The 25,079-nt window shown below is 36.1% G+C and overlaps 1 protein-coding gene across 2 annotated transcripts in view; it reads left to right on the top strand.

Moving 5' to 3' along the window:
• The window catches only part of Dcaf10 (DDB1 and CUL4 associated factor 10), a 44,212-nt gene that overhangs the window by 6,702 nt on the left and 12,431 nt on the right, over window positions 1–25,079 (top strand). The window contains exons 2-3 of one of the 2 annotated variants that reach the window (XM_048420079.3): window positions 2,081–2,194; window positions 14,640–14,837. In XM_048420079.3, coding sequence (XP_048276036.2) covers window positions 2,081–2,194; window positions 14,640–14,837 — 312 coding nt within the window. The remainder of the gene's footprint in view (window positions 1–2,080; window positions 2,195–14,639; window positions 14,838–25,079) is intronic. The other variant, XM_085677200.2, reaches the window with a different exon arrangement.

Here is a 25,079-nt window from a genome sequence, read left to right as displayed (position 1 = left end):
CCAAATATATATAGGTCAGGTCTTTTTATAATTTATTGCAAGGGCTTTTTTACTTTGCCTTAGTAAAGGTCACCTTAGTGCCATCATGTCAGATCTGTTTGCATCAGGATCTGTTTGCGACTTTTATATAAGTTGTTTTCAAGGAGTCATGGCATGCGCTACAATTTTATTATTATTATTAATCATAAATGCAGTTCTTCCATTTGATGAGCCATTTGTAAAATTTAGTATAAAATCCTTTAAGGGATTTTTAGTTATAACATTAGCAAAATACAGTTGTGTGAATTGCAGCAACGATTATTATTCTGGCCTTTGAATTGAGCAAACACAATTGTTCAAGAATTACTACTTTAAAATTATTAATTGATCTATTGCTTGGTATAAAAAATACTGATTATAATCAATATTCTGTCAAACCATCTCCCAGATTTCATCTTGCTCTTTTGTACCAGACAGGCTACTGCTCTAAATTAAGAGTTTAATATCTTAACTGGCAAAAACAGGAAAGTGTAGTCATAAAAAGCATTTTGTTTTCTCATAAAACTGTTGTAGAATAAGTTTTGTACTTAATACACACACTCGCTATAGCTGAATCATAATATACTGTGCTTGTAGATTATTGTATACTTTACCTGTTGATCTATATTTTACCTGCTTGAGTACCTGACTGGTGGCTTTTATAAGCTCTCTATTGGAAAATGGCTTATTGCTCCCTTTAAGAATTTTACCTAGTGGCTCAAGGTCATAAGAATATTATAACTAGGGCTTTAGCCATTGAATATCTAATTAAAAGTTTGTAAGCTGTCCTCTTAAGTTGTAAGTCTGCCTGATAGGAGAATAGAAAAACTGAGTTCTACATCTGGATTCACAGGCAGCAAGAAGAGAGAGTCACTGAATTTGCTTGGGCTTTTGAAACCTCAAAGCCCACTCCCCAGTGACAAACTTCCTCCAGTAAGGCCATACCTCCTAAGTGTGACACTCTGTATGAACCTATGAGGATTGGTGGCTATTTTAAATTCAAAAGCCCACACTGCCCTTTTGTTAAGATATGAAAAGGAATTTTCTATTTTTATTATTATTATTTGGTTTTTCGAGACAAGGTTTCTCTGTGGCTTTGGAGCCTGTCCTGGAACTAGCTCTTGTAGACCAGGTTGGCCTCGAACTCACAGAGATCCGTCTGCCTCTGTCTCCCCCAGGGCTGGGATTAAAGGCGTGCGCCACTACCACCCGGCTGGAATTTCCCATTATTCATGACTTCACTTTGCAGTCACCCCTAATCAACCATAGTACACAAAAAGCATATGAAAAAATTCGAGAAATAACTCAAGTTTTACATTTCATGCCATTCTTCATAGTTTGATGAAATCGCTTATCATTCCGCTCTGTTCCACGTGGAACATCCCCTTTTACTGTATCCATATTATGTGCAAGAACGCATTGTAAGTCACTTGGGAGCTCTCAGTTACCAAAACTCAGGTTTCACAGTATAACTGTTATTTTAGGTAGTAAGACCTACAGAGCACAAGAGTAGTGGTGCTGACAGTTGGAGTATGCCAGAGAGCAGCCATAGGGTTCATCCTGCAGCTGAAAAGATTGGAAGTTCTCCACTTGACAATATAAACAACAAACAAAACAACCATGCAAGACTGCTAAGATCTGCAGCGGGATGATATGCTTTGAGAATGAACACACTTAAGTAGCATTCACCACCGTATAGTTATAACTGTAGTTATAATCTTTACTGAGTCTAACTTGTAAATAAGCTTTTCATGAGTATGTACAGGAAGGAGACAGTATGTATAGGATTCCTTACAATTTGGACTTTCAGACATCCACTTAGGGTTTGAGATATTTCCCTCATGAATAGTAGGACAGTTAAAAAATACTCTTTCTCTCATGTTAGGTTGCTTTCAATTTCTCCTTTTTACGGTGAAGCATATGTTTTGTGTCTCTCTATATTTGTTAATAATTTTTTCACTCTACTAAATTCTCAGAGAAAAATTTATCTATAATATGTATAATTATAAGTGAACCAGAGAGTCTTAGAAAAGTAAACAAGAAGTGTGTTCTTTCCTTTCAGGTCAGTGCTGACAGTTGCTTGTGAACAGACTGAAGTTCTGCTTTTTGACCCTATTTCTTCAAAGCACATAAAAACCCTTTCTGAAGCGCATGAAGACTGTGTGAATAATATCAGGTGAGTGTTCTGGTAAACAATGAGCTTTTAGTGTGACTCGTAGTCTGGTTTGCAAGTTATGAGAATATGTCATGCATTACCCAGTTGCAAAACTTACAATTGCAAATTTTACTGTTAATGATTTTTTGGATTGGAACTCTTCTTCAATATATCATTTACTTCCATGCAATTTTTTTCTTTCCTCTTTGTATGTCAAGGTCATCACTATGAACCTTAGCCATGTACTTAAGCCACTACTGCACTGGCTTACCATCTCTCACAGTCATACCACACCCACATCCAGAGTATTGAGAGGAAAAACACATGGAGAGAAACATCTTTGTAACATCCTTGGATGCTAGCTCCTTCCCTATTCAGTGATTTGTGAAGTAAATTACAGGTGAACAGTTTGGTGGATTAATCTGCAGTCCTAAAAATGATGATTGTAGAGATTATGTAACACTATAGACAAATGTTTGGGATTATGTAAATTAAAGTCATACAAATTATACAAGTATGAAATGATATAGAAGATTAAAAGATTGTTTTTAACTCCTAACAGTAGTTTAAATTGGGTAGTTTACCATTAATTTTCTATTTTCTAAACTATATGAAATGAAATTGCATTTTATAATTATTACTTTCAATGTTACCTAAAAAGGAAATATAAGAATTACTTGTAGTTTAGGTAGCATACTGTGTTTTGATGTAACTCCTCTGACGCATACATGCAGAACCAGCGAATAAGTAGTACAAAGTTGCAGTTAGGTTCCAGAACAAATGTCAGCACCTCTGATCAGAGAGGGCAGACCTGAGATTGCACACGGCTGAAGCTACAGGATGCTGGGCTTTCACTGCAGCACTGATACCTGGTTAAGATCTTATCAGTTAAAAAGATTAAAAGCACTGAGGAGTTTTGTGTGCAGAAAGACCCAGAGCCACAATCACCACATGAAGCCATTAGCTGAAATATCTGTCTCATTTATGAAAGGCTGAAGAAAGAAAAAGCTATTTTGCTCCCTGGGGCTGTAGGTTTTAGCTAATAAAGCCTCATGACAGAAATTGAATGAAGGTGTTTGCCAGTGACTGGATGTGTATGTGTGTTATTTCTAATATTATCACGAAACTGGAGCCCTGAAATGTTAAAACCTGGTGATAGACTAGGGGCCCAGATGGCCAAGTAGAGGTAATTCTAAAACCCTTAAATAGGGAGGGAGAGAAAAAAGTTAACTTTTTCCACTCAAGCCTATAACCAAAATTTCAACATTCTTGAAGACATCTAATATTAATACAACAAATTCAAACCACCAGAACAGGGATTTCTCTGGATGAAATTAACTTTATGGAGTAAGTAGTCCAACAAAGACTTTATTTTTAAAAATAAATTATTTATTTTTTTTTTGACTAGGTAATACATGCACGTGGTACAAAATTCAAAGGTACAAAAGGGTAAACAGTGAAAAGTAAGTCTATTTCCACCTCTGTCGCCTGGCCACCCAGTTTCCCTCCCCAGAGGCAACCACTATTACTAATTTGCTATATTTTCTGAGATAGTTTATGCATGTGCAAGCATAAATATACACATACACACATATACCTCACATACACTTTTATATAAATGGTAGCATTCTACACATACTATTATATTCCTGGCCTTTTTAAATGAACATATTTAGAGATCATTTCATATTAGTATCCATGGGATGATCTTATTCTTTTTAACAGCTGCATAGTATTCCATTGATTGGGAGAACTTTAAAACCTTTTTGGATGCTTAAAGAGGTAAAGTATACTCTTCATTACTTTTAATGTATACACTGAAAGTATACATTAAAAGAGATGAAAGTAGCAGGTTTATATAGTAAAGAACTGATTAGAACACATAGAAATTAAAAATGTTGTTACATAATTGTATTCTAGAGGGGGAGGGTATAGCTAAGGCCTTAGCTCAGTGATAGGGTATTTGCTTAGCATGTCCTGGGCTTGATCTCACAACATTACTAGGGAAAACAGCAACAACAACAACAACAAAACCCAAAAAGACTTGACACTTGAAGGGGCATAGTTCCAGTTTTGGGCTGAAATGTAGGTCAGAAGTAAAGTGTGTGCTTAGCATATGTGAGCCTCTGAGTTCAATCTCTAGCTCCAAAATTAAAAAAAAAAAAAATGGGGGCTGGAGATGTAGCTTAATTGGGAGAGTTCTTGGTTAGCATATGTGAAGCCCCTGAATTTAATGCTGCACAGAATTGGATATGGTGGCTCAGGCCTGTAATCCCAGCACTTGGGAGGGAAACAGGAAAACTGGGAGGGATTCAAGGTAATCTTTGACTATATGTTGAGTTGGAGGCCAACCTGTACTAATGAGACACTGTCTCAAATGCAAAATAAGCAATAATAGCACATATTAAAATAGGTAAAAAATTTTAAGTTTAATTAATCAGATGAACTTTACTCTTTATTACTGATGAGTGAATTGGAAGTTGGAAAATAATACCAAAATACTCATCAAGTATATCAAAAAAAGGATTAAAAGGTATTAAAAGTTATGAGTATATAATTAAAATACAAGATTAACTGAGAAACTACAATATATATAAAAAATTACAAAACTGGACATAGTGGTGCACACCTAAAATCCCAGCATTTAGGAAACTGGAAGATCTCAGATTTGAGGTCAGTTTGGGACTCACGTGGAAGCTTATTTCAAAATTAATTATTTAATTGTAAATAATAAGTTACAGAGATTTCTGGGAAATTAACTTGATAATTGTTCAGACTATTTAGTAATAAGAGAGAGCCAGTTTCTTTAGACTATGAAACAGGGTCATCGTGAATCTGTATCTGGACAGGTTGTGCTAAAACTCTAGATTATATCTTAAGTGGGAGCTAAAGAAATGGCTGAGTGGTTTTTGCTCTTTCAGAAGACCTGGATTCAATTCCCAGTGCCCACATGGGGGTTCACAACCCCCTATAACTCCAGTCCCAGTGAACCCCATTCTAGCCTCTGTGGGTACCAGACACACATGTGGTACACAGACATACATGCAGGAAAAATACCCATTAGCATAAAATTAAAAAGTATTAAAAGTAGCCAGGTGGTGGTGGTGCCCACCTTTAATCCCAGCATTTAGGAGGCAGAGGCAGGCAGATCTCAGTGAGTTTGAGACCAGCCTGGTCTACCAAGTGAGTTCAGGACATCCAGGATTGTTGCACAGAGAAACCCTGTCTTGAAAAAACAAACAAACAAACAAACAAAGCAAAAAAGAAAAAAAGTTAAAAGAATTAAAAAGCTGTAAAGTTAAAAGTATAAAGTAAACTGACAGGATTTCTTCTCAGCTGATACAAGAAGAAAATGAAGTGTATTTGATAAGGCCATGTACCACATTATATCAGATAAATATAATCCAGACTGAGGAATTTTAATTAGGTGAAATGTTCACTGTAACTATTAATGGTGCAGGAAATATAATTCTGAGGGTTTGCCTTTACTTTTGCATTTGATCTGTTTAAAACAAAACTAAACCTAAAGCAGTAAGCTAGTAAGCAGTGCATGTGCCAGTACACTCAGCCCCACAGTTCTGGAGCACAGAAAGGCCATCTACTAATAGTTAACAGTGCTAGAGATGAAGCCCAGTGTCACTGCTCTCCTAGCGCCTAGCATGTGGGAGGTCCTGGGTTTGATTTTCAGCATTGCATTGCAAAACAGCAAGACAAAGAGGCAATTAAGGGTAGATAAACACTGTCTAGTAGAAATGTAATGCTAGCCAAATTTGCATTTTTATTAGTGACTATATTACTGAAGAAAGGCAATATTAATGTATTTAGCCCAATATTTCCAAATTACTATAATTTCAACATATAATCAGTACAAAATTCTTGAGATATTTCACTCCTACTTTGTAATGTTGTCTTTAAAACTCAGTGTGTATTTTATACTTAGAACATATCTCAGTTCACACTGCAAACACATAGCAAGTGTTTGAAAGCCTAGTGGGAATTACAGATGCCATATTTGACAATGTGACTTTATACAGTGGCAACAGTAGGTTAATGAGGGAAAGTTTATAGTGTGGGATGGTGCAATGTAAGACCCATATCATGTTTAAGAAGAAGACAGAAATATCAAGCAATTTCAGACATTTTTAGATCATCACATAATTAAATGTATACAAACAAATGCTTAAAGGAATAACAAAAATCTTGTAAATACAATTTTATAGTTTCCAGACCACTAGAAAGGGAGGACACGTGGCCAGTTCAGTTGAAATAGGAAAGTTTAAATTGTTTTTTTTTTTGTTGTTGTTGTTTTTAATTTAAAGCAAAGGAAGGATAAGAAATAGAAGTTCAAAATTTAGATCTTTCACAGAAAACATAGATTGATATTAATTAAAAGACAATCTGGAGCTGGGCCTGGTGGTGCCTTTAATCCCAGCACTTGGGAGGTGGAGGCAGGAGAATCTCTTTGAGTTCTAGGCCAGCCTGGTCTATATAATGAGTTCTAGGACCACCAGGGCTAAACAGTGAGACTGTCTCAAAAACCCAGAACAACAACAATAGCAAAAACCAAACAAACAATCATCTATTTGAATAAGAAAAGGAATAATTTATATATATATATATGATATATATATATAATAAAAAATAAATGTGAAAGCTAAGATTATCAGTATTGGACAGATGACAGAGCAAAGGAATTAAGGGTAAAATGTAATAGTATTTGTAGTAAAGGGAAAACTCGATAATCACAAACTTTTATGCACTTTCAACCCAGCCCTGATATCACAGAACAGAAACAAAAGTGCCTAGTCCATAGTGGTGATGAGGTTTTGATAGTTGAGGGCAAAGCTAGTTAGTGTAAACTCAGCTGTTGAAGAATTAAGATTGCACATTTAAAGGTTCCAGAATAACATTTCCAATAAAAGAAGTGTTGAATGAGATAGTTATATACATGTATGTACATTTTAATACAGAGTTTAATGAATAGGAAAGAAAGGAACTCTTGAGCCACAAAGAAAGTAGAAGCTGTAACAATGAGAAGTAAACAGACTTCAGCTTTTACCTTGTAAGATCTGCCAAGTGCTGGTGACATTGAGCTTTTGTTTTGACAATAATGAGGAGTACAAGGGACAGAAGACTTTATTCTAAGGTCAGCTCCATATAAAGGTTCTTCTGGAAGTCTATAAAATCTGAAACCCAAAAGATCTCACTTTCAGTGTAAAGCACTCTAAATCTAGACTAGCATCGAGGAAAGGGGTTAACCACAAGCCAGTGCTCATACATGCTGATCCTACCTATACAGCCCAATACCTCCAGCCAGCATCAGAAAGTTGGATCAAGATACCTGTAAAACAAAAATGTTAAGTCAGCCAGGTGTGGTGACCCATAGCTCTTAATCCAGCACTCTAGAGGCAGAGTTAGGTGGATCTTTGAGTTAGAAGCCAGTCTGGTCTGCATAGTGAGTTCCAGGCTGACTGGGCTTAAAAAACAAATGCTGGTTGTGGTGGCACATGCTGGTCGGATTCGCTAAAAGAGGTAGAGTCAGAAGGATCAGAAGTTTGAGGCCAGCCTGGGCTACACACTTAAAAAACAAAACAAAAAACAGGTGTGATAGTACACACCTTTAATCCCAGCACTTTGGATGCTGAGGCAGGAACATCTTGAGTTCAAGACCACCCTGGTATACCAAGCAAGTTCCAGTATAGCTAGGGCTACACAGAGAAACACTGTTTTGGGAAAATAAGCAACAACAACAACAAAACCCCCACAAACATGTAATTCCTCCCTGAATTAAACACACTATCATAAACAAGCTAACTTTCCCCAAATTAGTCTATTAATACAGTGAGCTGTTGACTAAGATACATACCATCAGAGATTTTCATAAAACTAAATTTAAACATTTTTGTTGAGTAGTGTGCCAGAAACAGCTGAAGTTGTTTTGGAGAATAAATGTGGGAATAGCAACCCTTCCTGATATGTGACAGTGGAATGAAATAGATCACCTAGAAGCAGACCTGTGAAATATGAACATTTTGCATAAGATCAGGCATTCCAACTTGGTGGGAAAGATGACATTGATTATATTCATGAAAAGTAAAACAAAATCAGATCCTCACACCATAGCTGTGTGAGGATAACTTTCACTTAAAGACCTGACTGTGAAAGCAAACCTTAAAGTTTCAGGAGAAACTAGAGAATATGCTTATGTCTCAGTGTAAGTAAGTATTTTTTTCTAATTTATTTAATTTTATTTTATGTGCATTGATATGAGTGAGGGTATTGGACCCCTGGAACTGGAGTTACAGACAGTTGTGAATGTGGGTGCTGGGAATCGAACCTAGGTCCTCTAGAAGAGCAACCAGTTCTCTTAGCCACTGAACAATATCTCCAGCCCAAGAAAGTATTTTTAAGATCCTAAAAGCATGAACCATTAAAGATTAGTGAATTCAGCTGAGTGAAATAAAACGTCATTGTAGTTTTGTTACAGAAACCCTTACAGAGCCAGGCAGTGGTGGCACGTGCGTTTGGTAGGCGGATCCCTGAGTTCAAGGCCAGCCTGGTCTACAGAGTGAATTCCAGGACAGACTCCCAAAGTCACACAGAGAAACCTTGTCTTGAGAAAAAAAAGAAAGAAAAAGAGAGAAAGAGAAAGAAAGAAAGGAAGGAAGGAAGAAAAGAAAAAAAGAGAAAGAAAGAAGAAAAAGAAAACCTAACAGTAATGGGGAGATAAAGACTGATAGAAGATACTTCCAATCATGAGCAGAAGGATCTTGAGTATGTTAAACCTCCCAACAAAGCATGCAAAAAATCACAGTACATTTGAAAGGTTTTCAAGCTCATCAATTGTCAGTGAAGAAATACAGGTATTGGCAGTGATGAGAAATAACCCTTAGTTATGTTGATAGTCTAAATGGGTAATACAGTTTTCAAACAGTTCAGCAATGCCTGGTAAAATTAGAGATCATCATACTTTTAAGAAATTAATACACCCCTTAACCATGTGAATTAGGTGCATAAGAGAGGAAAGGTTCATTACAGCATTAGACTAAAAAAGAAGGTAGAAATGAGTTATCTGTTAAGAGGAAAGCAGGTAAAGTTTAGTGTACAATGGAATACTATACATCAGTTAAATGAACCAAAAACATCCCAGAAGTGTAAGGATGAGACAGAAAAGCAAATTGTAGATTGAGTTGTATGGTGTGATGCCATTTATATAAAATTGTAAAGCTTCGCAAACGTAAGCTTGATGAAGGCATGCATTTGTTCTGTTTTATCCTAGCACCTAGAACTGTGCCTTGTACATGGTGGGTGCTCAGTAACTATCTCCAGAATAAATTGGATATAAAAACTATGGAAATGATGGATACATACATATTAATTTGTGGTATTAAACATGTGCATGGGGAATGACAAATTTTGGATAGTGGTTCCCTCTGGAGAGGGAGGGAGGGGAATGGGCTCGGGGAGGGACTCACAATGTACTTCAAATGTTTATATTTTCAGACAATTCTGAAAGATAATGAAATGTTAAAATTTGATAAAGCTGGGTGGTGGGTATCACAGGTGTTTGTTATATTCATTTTAATTGTCTCTATTTCTAATATTTTATAATTGAAAATTCTTTTATTTCAAAAAGAATAGACTTGTGTCAAGTTGTTTGCCCCCACTCAAAGTGACATTTGACTAACCTGTTTGAATTCTTTATCAGTGTCAACTCTCATGTGCTACTGTCAGCGTGCTGCCACAGCACACGTGCCTACAAATTTGAATCTAGGAAAATGGATTTTGAAGTTTGTGTAGAAGCACAAGTAACCTAAGAGGTTAAGGATCTGAAAGGTCTCTGGGTGCATGAACTTAAGTGTGCACTACTTAATAATACTAACGTACATTTCTTGAGTCTATTGTGTGTCAAATCAGTAAAACACTTTTAATATGCTATATTGTTTAAGATTTTTAAAAATTTGGATGAGTGGGGGACAACAGGTACTTTGCTGCCAAACCTGACAGCCTGAGTTTAATCCCTGGGATCCACATGGTGGAACCAACTCCACATGTTGTCTCTAATCTCCACATGTGCACCAAAGAGTGAGTGTACAGACATGTACACACACACACAGATTAATTAAAAATGTTTACATTTGTCTTTTGAGGTAAGGCCTTGCCAGGCTGGCTGGTCTGGCTGATCTTAAACTTGTGGTGTCTCTGCCTCAGCTACTTTGATGTTTATCATGTCTTCGTGTGAGATAGATGCCATATTTGTCTTAAGAAGGAGGAAATAATGACTTTTATAGAGATTTCTTCAAGGCTTCATATACAGGAAGTAGTAGAAATGAAATCATACATGGATCCATGAGACCACCTCTCTGTAAACACTCTGCAAAGGTGTGGGCATACATACATTTTTTTTGTTTCATTCAAGGCAGTCATTTTGCACATTCTTGGTCATGTCTTTTAGTTAATTTTTTAGTTTTGTGGATTGTTAATTTTGTAAAATAATAATGATAGTTGGGAATATTTTCTGTTCATGTTTTAAGAAAGAAAAATGTTTATGTTAAAATACATTTTGTAGGCTTACTTATTCCAGAGAACTTTATACTTAGATGTAAGAGTCCATATAGCAATCTCGATACCTGTAATTATGAGATTGTAAGGAGAAAGCCTCAAGGTAAAACTAAAAATACACATTCAGTGATGTGGTAACAATGTAGCAGCGTACATAACTATTTGTTGTTCCTGGGTTCTTGTGTTCATTTCACACAATGTAAGACAAATACAGTATTTGCCAGCTGAGGGGAAATGCATGTGTAATTTCACAAAACCCTGAAAGTGATACTAGAGAAGTGGTCAAGATACATGTAAAATCATTGGCAATAGTGATCTGATCAGGAAAATGTCAGAAAAAAACAGTAATGGAAATAATGGCACAAGAGATACCAAAATTTCGTGAATATCTCACTGGCTCTTGGGACAGCTGATAAAATCTGAGGATTTATGGGAAAGTGATCTTCATTATAGAACAAAGCCCAAATATGAAGGGAAGATAAAATATTCTTTCATAATTTCATTGTAGATATTATAATGCTCAAGATTTAATCCAGTTTTAAGAATTTACATGTAGTTATTAAATGAAGAGTTTCTTTTTGTGTTTTTTTTTTTTTTAGTTTAAGTTTTGTTAAATATTCAACAGTATTTTGGCTTGGACAATGAGATGTAGGTCCTAAAGAATTCGCTTTCAGTTGCTTTTATCCTTTTCCAGTTTTCCTCAAATAGAGAGCTTAGCTCCTCCAGACAGAAGTCCATCCAGAGCTTTTCTAGCCAACTTAGAGTTTTGTGGACACAGTTGAGAGGTTCTGATTCAGACAGATTTTAGTGTTTGTGCAAGAGGAGCTCCTACTTGTCAAAGAATGTAGAGTTAGAAACATCTCATAACTTTTCCTTTTCTAAGACAGCATGTCACATAACCGTACCTGGCTGGCCTTGAACTCACTGTATAACCACAGATAACCTTGAATTTAGGATTCTCCTACTCCTTCTAAGTGCATGCTGGGATTGCTTCATGTATACTAAGCAAGCACTCTACCAACTGAACTACGTCCCAGCCCAACAGTGACAGCTTTCTAGGCTATTCTAAGTTTTTACTGGAGAGGAATGGGCCATGTATCCAAGGGCTATCGTAATACTTTACTTTCTGTACATATACATATTTTGGGATTAAAATTGCCATAGAGATGATAGCTTTATCTACACACTACTCTTACTACTGTATGATTTATTCTTTTTACCAGTATAAAAAATTTGTCAGTTAATACTTTGAGGAAAAATGAGTGAAAAAGTCAAAGTATTGAATTTTTCATTAAGGTAAACTCAATTCAAAATTAATTAACTATTACTCTAAGATTCTTTCTACATTTTAGAGATTAGAATATCTTTTATGCAATAATTACTTTAGTTATTTTATTACCAAATACTGAAAAGTTGATTTTTTTTTCCCCATCTTTCTTAACTTTTAAAATAAAAACCCAAAAGTTTGGGGTTCTGATCATCTAAATGATCTTAAAATTCCTATGAAATCATCTCACTCTCTTTATTAAAAGTCTTGGAGTGGCCAGAAGTGGTGGTACATACCTTTTATCCCAGCACTTAGGAGGAAGAGTCAGGAGGCTCTCTTTGAGTTTGAGGTCAGCCTGGTCTGCATAGTGAATTTCAGATTAACTAGGTCTACATAGTGAGATGCTGCTTAGAGGAGGCAGGGAAGGAGAAAAGCCATTGGGATACCAGCCCACCTGGGCCTGGTCTCTTAAAGGCTGTTGGCTGAAGGAGCAGAATGTGCTTCCACAGCAGAGAATCACTGCAGTTAAGTCAGTAAATTCCCCATTTTTCTCCTTGACCACATACAGCAATCTTTTACATACCTTTGTATTTCTTACCCCTGGGAGTTCCTATTCATTTTCAGTCAGTTCTCGTTGTACTCTTTCCTAACCTATCTCTATTTTGCTTATTTCACATAATAGTTTTATGTAACAATGTGTTTTTGTCTTCTGGGTAATGAATTTCTTTAATTCATTTATTTAATAAACATTTACAGATAGAACTAGAAATCTAGCTTATTTGGTAAAGTGATTGCTTTTTATGCATCAAGCCCTGTTTTTGATCTTAAGCACCACATAAACTGGGCATGGTAGCCTACTCCTGTAGTGAGACAATCCTAAGTTCAGTGTTGTTTGAGGCCATCCTGGGCTATATGATATCCTGTCTTTAAGTAAATTAAATAAAGCACATGTGCTTGGTACTGCAGCTCTAATCACATGATAGGTACTTTACCCTGTCTTCAAGGAATTTATAGCTTTCTAAAATTGTTCCTTATACCACAGTGTTAAATATTATGAACGAAGTGCAGGGGCCAGCCTAGTCTATAGAGCAAGTTCCAGACGGCCAGGGCCAGAGAAACCTGTCTAGAAGTGTAAAGCGCTGGGGTGGGAAAATAGCTCAGTGGATAAAATACATGCATAGGAATCTCAGTTCAGCTTGCCAGCATCCACCAAAAAAGCTGGACTCAGTGGTACTCATTTTTAACTCCATTCTAGCAGAAGTAGCAAGCTTCAGCTTCAGTCAAGATCCCCTCCCTCAAAAAATAAAGTGAAGAACAACAGAGGAAGACAGCCTCTGACTCCATAAGTGAACCTGTACATACATGTGCACCCCCAAAAATTAAAGAGTGATTGATTGGGGAGCTTATAGCATATTTGTAAACTACTCTAGACTAGATAAAGAAGACTGAATTTTATTTAAAAAACAAAAAAAGGTGCTGGCTTCCTGGAAGAGATGACAGCTAAATATTAAAAAAACCGAAAAAAACAAAACAAAACAAAAAAAACAAAATTAAGGAAGAGGAGGAAGGCGGGCCTAGAATTAAAGCCATTGTAAGTAAGTCTACGGCCATATTGACCCCAGTGTGCTAGGCAGGTTCACATGCCGTACTTCTGAGCAGAGGTTAAACCTGCTTAGTATTGGATGGGAGACAGCCTGGGTATAAATAGGCTATTGGCTTATAAACAAGCAAAAGAGACAAATCCATGATAAATTGCAGTAAGGTCATGGTGTTGTGTGTGGATATTGATATTTATTTTAGACGGAATTATATATAATTTTATGTTGGAAGAAGCTCCAGAGTTCATTTGTTCTACTGGAGACTGTGAAGTTGTATGTAACAGTGTTTGCTAAAGATACTATACCACTATTAAACAGAAACGAAAGTGAATGGTCAGTTTATAAGTGTTTGTATATTGTTACTAAGGATTTGGAAATTAGTAAAAATTATAAAAAGTCTGCATTATAGCATAAGTAGCATAAGAACAAGTCTGTCTTACAGTCTTCACTAATAAAATGTCATTGGAAATTATTTGGGGGAATGCTTTTGAATTAATAGATTTAAATGGTGGCACTTCAAATCACAAGTTTTGTATGTAAATTTGTTGTAAGTAGAAAGAGACATTACTTGTAACAAATCTCTATTAGAATCTTTTGTTTAATATAGTGTCCCTTTGAGCAGTCGAATCCTTAAAATCTGTTTTCTATTAAACTTTTTCTTTCAATCCCTGGGAAGATTCTGGAGTTTTTTCCTTCCTTTCCTTCCTTTCCCTTCACCCACCCTTCCTTCCTTCCTTCCTTCCTTCCTTCCTTCCTTCCTTCCTTCCTTCCTTCCTTCCTTCCTTCCTTCCCTTCTGCCAACTGTGCTCTAAACACCTATTCACAATTTCTAGTAAATTCAAATAAAATCCACAGTGACATAGGCCAGTTATAGTGTGTTTGTATTCATTAGCAGTCTGTGTGGACTGTCTAGTGTGTTAGAATTGCTGGGGTTCTACAGGGAGATTGCAGTCCTTTGGTTGTATAGAGATTGTTTCTAAAATCATATTTTCTTTAAGTAGAGATTAAATGAACCAGTTTTTCTTTTCTGCTTTTGTAGATTTCTTGATAACCGGCTATTTGCTACCTGCTCTGATGATACTACAATAGCACTATGGGATCTGAGAAAATTGAACACCAAAGTATGCACTTTACATGGTCACACTAGCTGGGTGAAGAACATCGAATATGATACTAATACAAGACTCTTAGTAACATCAGGATTTGATGGAAATGTCATTATATGGGACACTAACAGGTTTGTAAATAGGAGACCATGTTAGGAATGTAATACTGTAAAACTTTTTTTTGTCTTTAAAAGATGATGAACAAGTTCAGTATTCTGATCTAGAGTCGGAGTGGGGTGTCAAAATGTTAGCTTAATGGGGAGAGAAAAACAAGGGAAAGTGATTCCTCGGCTGGGGACATGGCTCAACTGATTGAATGCTTACTTAGCATGCTTGAAGCCTGGTGTTTGCTCCTCATCACCACACAGCCAGACACAGTGATGTAAGCATGTTATCCCAGCACTCTAGAGGTAGACAGTAGAAAGATCGGAAGTTCAAGGTCATCCTTGATTATATAGCAACTTGGAGGATAGCATGGGCTACAGGAGATGCTCCTGTCTGGGGACTGTGGGATAGGAGGAACAGGTGTGGTGGTGCAGGCCTTTAATCCCAGCACTCAAAGAAGCAGAGGCAGGTAGATCTCTGAATTTTCAGCAACCTGGTCTACATATAGAGTTCCAGGACAGGGCAGTGTAAAGAGACTCAGCCTAAAAGAAAAAAAGGAGGAGGAAAACAAGAAAAAAAAAAGAAACCATGATTTCTTCTTTTATTATGTTTAGTCATGTATTAAAGCTAAAGATTTTAGAACTAAGAGTATATATAGTTCAGTAGCAGAGAGCCTTTCTAGCCTGCATGGGCCCACCACTGCAAAATAAAGAAGAAATGGGGGAAATTACGTGGGCGGGAGATCAAGGCATATATCTAATGAAGAGAATTGGTTTATAAAATGAATTTCCTAAATATAAGGGAAAATATTTTTATTTCCTATGTGAAACAAAAATATTCCTCATTCTTTGGTTCTTTGGTCCTAAATGTATTTATTTTGTAGTTTTAAATTTTTATTTTCATGCATTAAAAAAGCAGTTCTCATTTGAAATGATTGTGATCTGGAAGCAGTGTTTAGAAATAATACATGGGATCATTTGGTTTGCCTGTGGAAGAAGAGGATACCTGCTGGCACCAGCTTAGCTGGAACCATGATTTCTCAGAATCCTGTAGTACAAAGCACGTTTTATACAGTGACCTCAGTTGTGAAGCACTGCAAGAAAATGTTCTCTTACAGAGAAATTGTTTGCAGAGTTGAAGCTTGGCTTGTGCTTGTTGCTAACGGTGGTGTGGTGAATTGTCAATATAGTTGACATATCGGAGCCTTCGGATGTTATGTTAAGGAGGAGTTATTCTTGGTAAAAAAAAGGGAAAAAAAAGAAAAAAAAATTTTAGGTACACCCAACTGTTGGAGTGAAGGACAGAGGTATTGTTTCTCAATAAATACGAACACATCTTTTAAAATGCAGACATAAATGTGGGGAGCTAATTTAGGAAGAAAATTTGAATAGGAAAATAATAATTTTCAAATTAGAAGAAAAGTAAAAACTTAATAAAACAATCAGTCCAATAGAAGCATAAAAGTGGGTGGATAGAATCATTTAAAAAGCAAACAGGCCGGGGGCTGGAGAGATGGCTCAGAGGTTAAGAGCATTGCCTGTTCTTCCAAAGGTCCTGAGTTCAATTCCCAGCAACCACATGGTGGCTCACAACCATCTCATAATGGGGTCTGGTGCCCTCTTCTGGCCTGCGGGTATACACACAGACAGAATATTGTATACATAATAAATAAATATTTTTAAAAAAAAAAGCAAACAGGCCACTCGGGATGGCAAATTTCTATGATCTGTACTTGGAAATCTGAGGCAGAAGGACTTGAAGGCCAGCCTGGGTTACATACTAACATTTTGTCTCAGAAAACAAAAACAAGCTGAATCTGTAATCCCAGCTACTGGAAATGTTGAGGCAAAAAAGCTGTAAATTGAAGGCTAAACTGGTCAACTTAGTAAGACCTTGTCTTGAAATAACATAATAAAAGGACCAGTGCTCAATGGCAGAGTACCTACTTGGCTTGTGTGAAGCCCTAGGTTCAATTCCTAATACTAAAGTAGCCAATTAAAATATAGTGGTCGATCAAACTGTATGTTCTCTAGATGAGCTACATAAAATACACAAAACCAGAAAAGAATAGGGAAGAAAACTGATAAATATTCATCAGAAGAAAACAGTTATGGCCACATTAATAGCAGATAAGATTGTATCTAAGACAAAAAGCTTTATAACCAAAAAAAAGGGTACCATATTAAAAGACTAGTTTTACTAGAATATAAATGAATTATTTCTTAATTAAATAAAATACTCAATTTAATGAACTAGGGGGAGAGAGATGAATGGTTATTTTTATCATGTTTTAAATGGGAATAGTAGCAATAATTACCATGAACAAGTGGCATCCTACAACACAGGCTTGTATGGATAAATAGTATAAATGAATTCTTATATTACTTAAAAGTAAAACTTATTAGAAGCAAAATTTGACAAAATTACAAGAAAAAAAAGCAAGAAATCAATAGAAAATGTTTTCTCATTTTTCTAATAGATAAAGTAGACATTTAAAAAAGGCCAGGGAGATGGATTAGTAGATAAGGCATTTGCTCTGCTGTCTAGAAACCCAAGATCTATCCCTAAAATCCACATAAATGTAGAAGGAAAGAACGGACCTCTGATCTCCACACACATGCCACGATATTCTCTCTCTCTCTCTCTCTCTCTCTCTCTCTCTCTCTCTCACACACACACACACACACACACACACACACCATGCTTTTTAAAGAGGATTTAAAAATTGAATAAGGCTTTAGAAAATTTAAAGACATACATTTTTTAAGAATTCTACTCAATTCTGTTCCCTCAAACAGATATATCCCTTCAAACAGACCTAGAACAAAAATAAAAAAATAAAAACAACTTGTATTAAACTTCACAGTTGTTATCAAATAAATGCTGTCATAAACAATTTTTCTGAACTCGGTACAATTTAGTTAGCACAGTTATTAGAAGTGCCCACATTTAGCTTAGTCACACTGTGACTCCAGCATGAGGATGAGATTGATGCTAACCTAAGCTACATATAGTGAGATTCTGTCAGGGAAGGAGAAAGAAAGAGAAAGTCCAGGTGTAATGAAATTAGTGGACTGAAAGTTGATAAACTTATTCAAAGAAATCGAGGAAACGTGGGATAAACTCAATAAAAGATGTACGGGAATAATGAAAAATAGAAATATCAGTATTAAAAATGAAAATATAGGGCTGGAGAGATGGCTCAGTGTAAGCACTGGCTGCTCTTCTAGAGGACCCGGGTTCAGTTCCCAGCACCCACAAGGCATTTCACAGCTGTCTAACTCTAGCTCAAGGGGATCTGACACTCTCACACAGACATACGTGAAGGCAAAACACTAGTGCACTTTAAAAAAAAAAAAAGATAGAATAAAATGAAAATGCAGCCAGGCACAATAGTATGCACCTTTTATCTCAGCACTTGAGAGGCAGAGGCAGGTGGGTCTCTTTGAGTTCCAGGAAAGCCAGAGCTACATAATAAGAATCTGTCTCAAGAAAGCCTAGAAAAAAAAGAAAAGATTTTTTTTTTTTTAAATCTATTCTTTGAAAAACTATTCAAGGAGTTGGAGAGATGGCTCAGAGGTAAAGATTTCAATTCCCAGCAATCACATGGTGGCTCACAACCATCTGTAATAAGATCTGGTGTCCTCTTCTGGCCTGCAGGATACATGCAGGAAGAACCATGAATACATAATAAATAAAAATCTGTAAAAAAAAAAAGCTAATCAAATAGAGGAGGGGCCAAGATTCAAAATAAAAGACAATTAAAAATATAGCAATGAAGAAAGGAGCTGTAACTAAAATATGAGTTAGATGTGGTGAAGTATACCAGTTATCTCAACACTGAGCCTGAGGCAGGAGGAGCATAAGTTCAGGGCCAGGTTAGACTACACAATAGGATCCTATCTCAAAACAACAACATTATGTCTCCAGTGAAATGACTCAGTAGATAAAGCCTTTTCCCACCAAACCTGACAACCTGAGTCAATCTGCCAGCCCCCAGGTCTACCTGGTGTCCTCTGTCCTCCACGTGTGCACACATACTCACACATACATGCACATGAAATAAATAATAAAATAATTTAAAAGCTAAAAAATTCAGCAACAACACTATTTTACCAATATACATTAAAACTTTGATGAACTAGCCATCTTCTTTAATATACATTAGAAGCTAGGTATATAATGACACATTCGTATAGTCCTAGCATTTGAAAGACTGAGTAGGAGAATTACAGTGTTTCAGGCCTACACAGTGAGACCCTATCTCAAATAAATCAAATCAAATCAAAATAAAACAAACAAAAAAGCAGCGCCTCAGTAAAACTGACCAGTGAGAATTGACTTCTTATCAAGTCTTGATATTTAACCAACACTCCTGGTTCAGCAGAAGCTGCTATTAGAAGATTGAACTTAATGGGACCTTAGATACATAGCTGCACTAGGTTCTAGGTTTGATCCCCAGCACCCACATATAGTGAATTTCTGCCATACTAATTAAGAAATATGTGTGCTCTAAGTCATACCCTACACCTGCTGGTACCCATTCTTCATCCCATGATCTAGTAGCTGAAATCCCCTTATAAACTCACATTTATTCTAAGTACCCAGTGTTTATACAGTACTGAATATTACTTTTGCTTTGACCATTACAAAATGACAAAATTTAGGGTCTGGAGAGATAGCTCAGTGGTTAAGAGCTCTTATTCTTTTCGAAGGGCAGTTTGGCTTCCAGCACCTACAGTGGGCAGCTTATAATGGCACGCAACTCCAGCTTCAGAGGATCCAGTCCCTTTTGGTCTACATGGGCACCTATACCCACAGAATATATCCACAAAGGACATAATACATACAGTCACAATTTTAAAAAAATCTTACAACAATTCAATGACAAAAATTCAAACATATCTACTAAAAATTTAAATTAATTAAAGCCTATTTACTAATAAAAATGTAGTGCAAGTGCTTTTATAGGTGACTTCTATCAAATATTATAAATAATATTCCAATTAAACTGAGCAGGTTCTAGAAAAGGAGATTTTGACCTCAGTATAAAACTATTATAGTATAACTTGGGTAGCCAAACATAACAAAGAAAATGTTAGAAGGAAAAAAGAAAATCCAGTATGTAATATGAATGATGATTTAAAAAAAATATTCTTAGGGCTGGAGAGATGACTCAGAGGTTAAGAGCACTGACTGTTCTAGAGGTCCTGAGTTCAATTCCCAGCAACCACGTGGTGGCTCACAACCATCTGTAATGAGATCTGGGACCCTCTTCTGGCATGCAAGCTTACATGGAAGGAATGTTGTATATATAATAAATAAATATATCTTTAAAAAATATTCTAACTAAAAAGAAATTAATCCTAGAAGATAGCAACTCAAAAATACCAAAACTTGGTTGAATTTATTCTAAAAATGAATAGATATCCTATTAGTTTAATTATATTAACAGATAAACTAGATATTTATATGATTCTGTTTTATAAAATTCAACATTCAGTCATAATTAAAAAGCAAAAGTATAGCACCAACCAACTTAACAGAAACTGAAGTAGTGACACTTATATGTCAGCTGAAGCAGAAGGATCATGAGTTTGAGGTCAGTCTGTGCTATATATAGCAAGACCTTGTTTTAAAAGCAAACAAAAAATTGTTAAATAGGGGCTGGAGAAATGGCTCAGAGGTTAAGAGCATTGCCTGCTCTTCCAAAGGTCCTGAGTTCAATTCCCAGCAACCACATGGTGGCTCACAACCATCTGTAATGAGGTCTGGTGCCCTCTTCTGGTCAGCAGGCATATACACAGAAAGAATATTGTATACATAATAAATAAATAAATATTTTAAAAAAAAATTGTTAAATAAAAGATACGTAGGGGGGCTGGAGAGATGGCTCAGTGGTTAAGAGCATTGCCTGTTCTTCCAAAGGTCCTGAGTTCAATTCCCAGCAACCACATGGTGGCTCACAACCATCTGTAATGAGGCATGATGCCCTCTTCTGGACTGAAGAAAGAATACTGTATACATAATAAGCAAATAAATAAATATTTAAAAAAAAAGATACGTAGGGCCTGGCAGTTGTGGCGCAGGCCTTTAATCCCAGCACTTGGGAGGCAGAGGCAGGTAGATCTCTGTGAGTTCAAAGCCAGCCTGGTTTACAGAGCAAGTATAGTGAGGAGAGCCGCTAGTTAGTTCCTGGCCACTTAGCCCCAAAATAATCCCACAGAAACTGTATTAATTAAATCACTGCCTAGCCCATTAGCTCAAGCTTCTTATTGGCTACCTCATATGTATTAATTTAACCCATATTTATTAATTTGTGTATTGCCATGTCGCTGTGACTTACCGGCGGGGCTACATGGCTTTTCTCTGACTCTGCCCAATTTCTCCCAGCATTTCCTTTAGTTTTTCCTGCCTAGCTCTGTTCCCCTATAGCTCTGTTATAGGCCCAAAGCAGTTCCTTTATTAACCAATGATATTCACAGCATACAAGTTTCAGAACAGTCTGGGCTACACAGAGAAACACTTTTTCAAAAAAGAACAACATCAGAAAGAAAGAAATGAAGAATAGAGAAGAAACAAAAACAATTGAATTGATGATTTTAAAATCTTCCCATAATTAAAAGACCAGGCCCAAATAAGTTTACTAATGAATTTTACCAACCAAAGAATATAGCATTTCCCAACTCAAACCTTTGAGGAATTGGGGGAGGGAAAATATGATAAAAAATATACTGTGTGAAGCTCTCAAAATTAAATAAAAACATAAAGAAACTTTTAGAATAGCCATCACAGTCTAGTATTATCCTATCAGCAAAATAAGATAAACAACTACTGACTGATAACCTCTCAGTAAGGGCTGGGAAGGAGATAGGATGCGGTAAAAGTACTCAAGATGCATTCTAGATATGCTTAGAACTGCCAGAAAGGCTCGCTTACAAGGAAAGTCAAATTGAGCAACATCTATAAAGGATTATGTGCTACAATCAAATAGAATTTATTTTAGGAATATAAAATGGCTTAATGTCTAAAGAATCAACTAATGTAGTATATCATATTAATAAAGTTCAAACTTCATATAATCATCCTAATGCATCAGAAAAGCACTTTTTAAAGAAGACTAACAACTTTTTGTGATCCAAGTAAGAATAAAAGGAACTTCCTTAGAATGATAACACCCATGAAAAACTTGCGGTTTAAGTCATAAATACTTAATGTTGAAAAGCTTCAAAGCCCCATAAGATTGAGGACAGAGCTAACACCACTTTGTCCAAATTGTTCTGAAGGAACAGCATGACTGTGGAGGCACAGTCAGACAGGAGAAGTAAAATGCATCCAGACTACAGAGAAATAAATCAGTCTTCAGTTGCAAAGAATCTGCACACTATGTAGAAAATCTGATGGGTTCACAAAATCCCTAGAGCTAAGTTCATCAAGTCTACAAGATATAAGATTAATACACAAAACTCAATTGCATTTTTATATATGAGGAAATATATAAGATTAATTAATATATAAAACCCAATTGTATCTCAACCTATGAGCAAATATACAAAATTAATATACAAAACCCAATAGTATTTTTACATGTGACTAGATACACAAGATTAATTAAGATACAAAACTCAACTGTATCTCTACTTATAAGCAGATATATAAGATTAATACACAAAACCCAATTATTCTTATATATGAGTAGAAAAACAATCCAAAAATGAATAAAAATATTTCCATTTTACAATGGCATCAGAACAACTAGGATAATTTAGGAATAAATTTTACAAAAGTATAAGATTTATGCTGGGAGTATAGCTCAGCAAGAGAGCCTTGGGTCTGATCTATAACCCAATAAATAAATAAATGTGTGTGTTTATTTGTGTGCCATATATATGACTGGTGCAGTAGAAACTAAATCATTGCTGAAAGAAAAAAGGTTGTAAATGAATGAAGAGATACTGCATGTTTGTGTTTGAAAGACTCAGTATTAATAACAATGGCAAGAATGTGGGAAACTGGAATTCATTACTGAAAACCTCATTATTAGAATTCTCATTACTGGAATTACAGTTTACAAGCTTGTTTTTGTTTGTTTTGAGATAGGGTCTTTCTACATAGTTCTGGCTGTCCTAGAGCTCACTGTGTAGAACAGACTGGCCTCTACTCTTAGAAATCTGCCTATCTCTCTGCCTTCAGAATGCTGGAATTAAAGGTATGTGTTACCATGCCTGGTTCAGTTTGCCAGCTTTATGAGATATTAAATAGAGCTAGCCTATGACCCAGCAATTCTACTTCCTAAGTATGTTTACTCAAGAAAATTAACATATATGTGTACACCCAGACTTGTATATGAATGTTTACAGTAGTATTTTTCATAATTGCCTCCCAAAGTGGAGCTAATCTGATATCTCTCAAGTGGTAAATAGATTAACACAAGGTAGCGTATCAGTTGGCATGGTGGTGCAAGCAAGGGCTATGTAGAGAGATCCTGCCTCAAAAAACAAACAAACAAAAGTAGCGTATCTAATTTAAAAATATATACCATTTAGCAATGAAAAAGAACCGAGCCAGGCCTTTAATCCCAGGACTCAGGAGGCAGAGGCAGCCTGGTCTACAAGATCTAGTTCCAGGACAGGCTTCAAAAAACTACAGAGAAATCCTGTCTCGAAAAACAAAACAAAACAAAAAGCCTACAAAAGGAAAAGAACCAAATAGTGATGTGTATTACATCAGGGATAAACCCCTAAATATTGTAAGTAAAAAGAAGCAGTTTTTTTTTTTTTAAAAAAAAAAAGCACTTATTGTAAGACTGTGTATATGAACTAGGCAAATAATGGAGATAAAAAGTAGATTAGTGGTTGCCTAGGTCTGGGAGTTGGAACAAGGAAGGATTGCCAATGATGGTCAGGAAAACTATTAAGATGCTGAAAATGTTATAAAGCTGTAGTGTATTGATTGCACGATTCGAAATCATTTAACTATACACTTAAAATGAGGGAATTTTATGGTGTGTTAATTATTCCTCAATAAAACTTTATGAAAACCAAATGATTGTAAACAGAAGAGGAAATTCACCAAAGTATACAGAGTATTCACTTTTATTTTGGGGGGTTTTGTTTTGTTTTTTGTTTGTTTGTTTTTGAGACAAACTTTCTAGCTCAGGCTGGCCCGAAACTCTGTTGTGGCAGAAAATGACCTTGAAATCTTTCTTACCCTTCTGCCTCCACCTTCTGAGTTCTGGGATTACAGGTGTGTGCATCCGTAGCTAACTTATGTGCTGTTGGGGATCAAACACAGAGTGCATGCTAGACAAGCCCTCTGCTGACTGGATGACATCTCAGTACTCAGGGCAGTATTTAGTGATAAACCTCCAGAAGTTTCTCTATAAAATCGGGAAAGAGAATATGCCCACCACTACTCCTGTTGCTAATCGGTGCCGTGGGTGAGGTGGTGCAATAAAAGAAAAGTCATCATGTATGTATATGGATTGCAAATTTAATATTATTCACAGATTATGTGGCTCTCAAGTATTGACAAACTTTCTGTGAAAGACCAAGTAATAAATATTTTAGGTTTTGGTAGTGTGCAGTTTCTGAGTAGCCACACAGGAACAGTACATGAGTTGATGTGGCTATGTTCATACACGCTGTATAAAAACAGCCAGTGGACCAAGTTTGGTCCACAGTCATAGCTTTCCAACCCCTTGTCTATACAGATATCCTAGAATGTCTTCAGAGAAATAATCAGAATTAGTAAGCATTGACCAAAATTGTTAGTTATAAATTATGGAAAAGTATGGAATTTTCTCAGAAAGACAGAAAGAAAGAACTCCCATAATAACCTAGTAGGCTCTCTACTAGGTATACATCCAGAGGAGCTGAAGTCAGCTGCTAAAGGCTTGTACTCAGTCACTCACTGTACAGATGTGTAGATTTTTAAAATATGGTACATACACAATATGTTATTCAGCCCCTTAAAATACGGAAATCTTTTTCAGCAATGTAGATGAGCCTGGTAGACACATCTTAAGTGAAATAAGCCAAACATGGAATGACAGATTTCAAAAGTAGACTTGGAGAGGCAATGATTAGAATAGTGGTAAATTATCTAAGAAGCTGAAAACTGGTGTAGAGGGGAGAGATTGGTCAGCAGATACAAAATTTCAATTAGGGAGAAGAAATTCAAGAGGTATAGATTATATAACATAGTAACCATAGTTAATAACAGTGTATAATACTTGAAAAAATCCCTGAGAGAGGGCCTTAATGGCA

The sequence above is a fragment of the Myodes glareolus genome, chromosome 16, assembly GCF_982192425.1.
Source record: "Myodes glareolus chromosome 16, mMyoGla1.1, whole genome shotgun sequence".
Classification (NCBI taxonomy): Eukaryota; Metazoa; Chordata; class Mammalia; order Rodentia; family Cricetidae; genus Myodes; species Myodes glareolus.
This window is presented reverse-complemented; position numbering and strand designations above follow the sequence as displayed.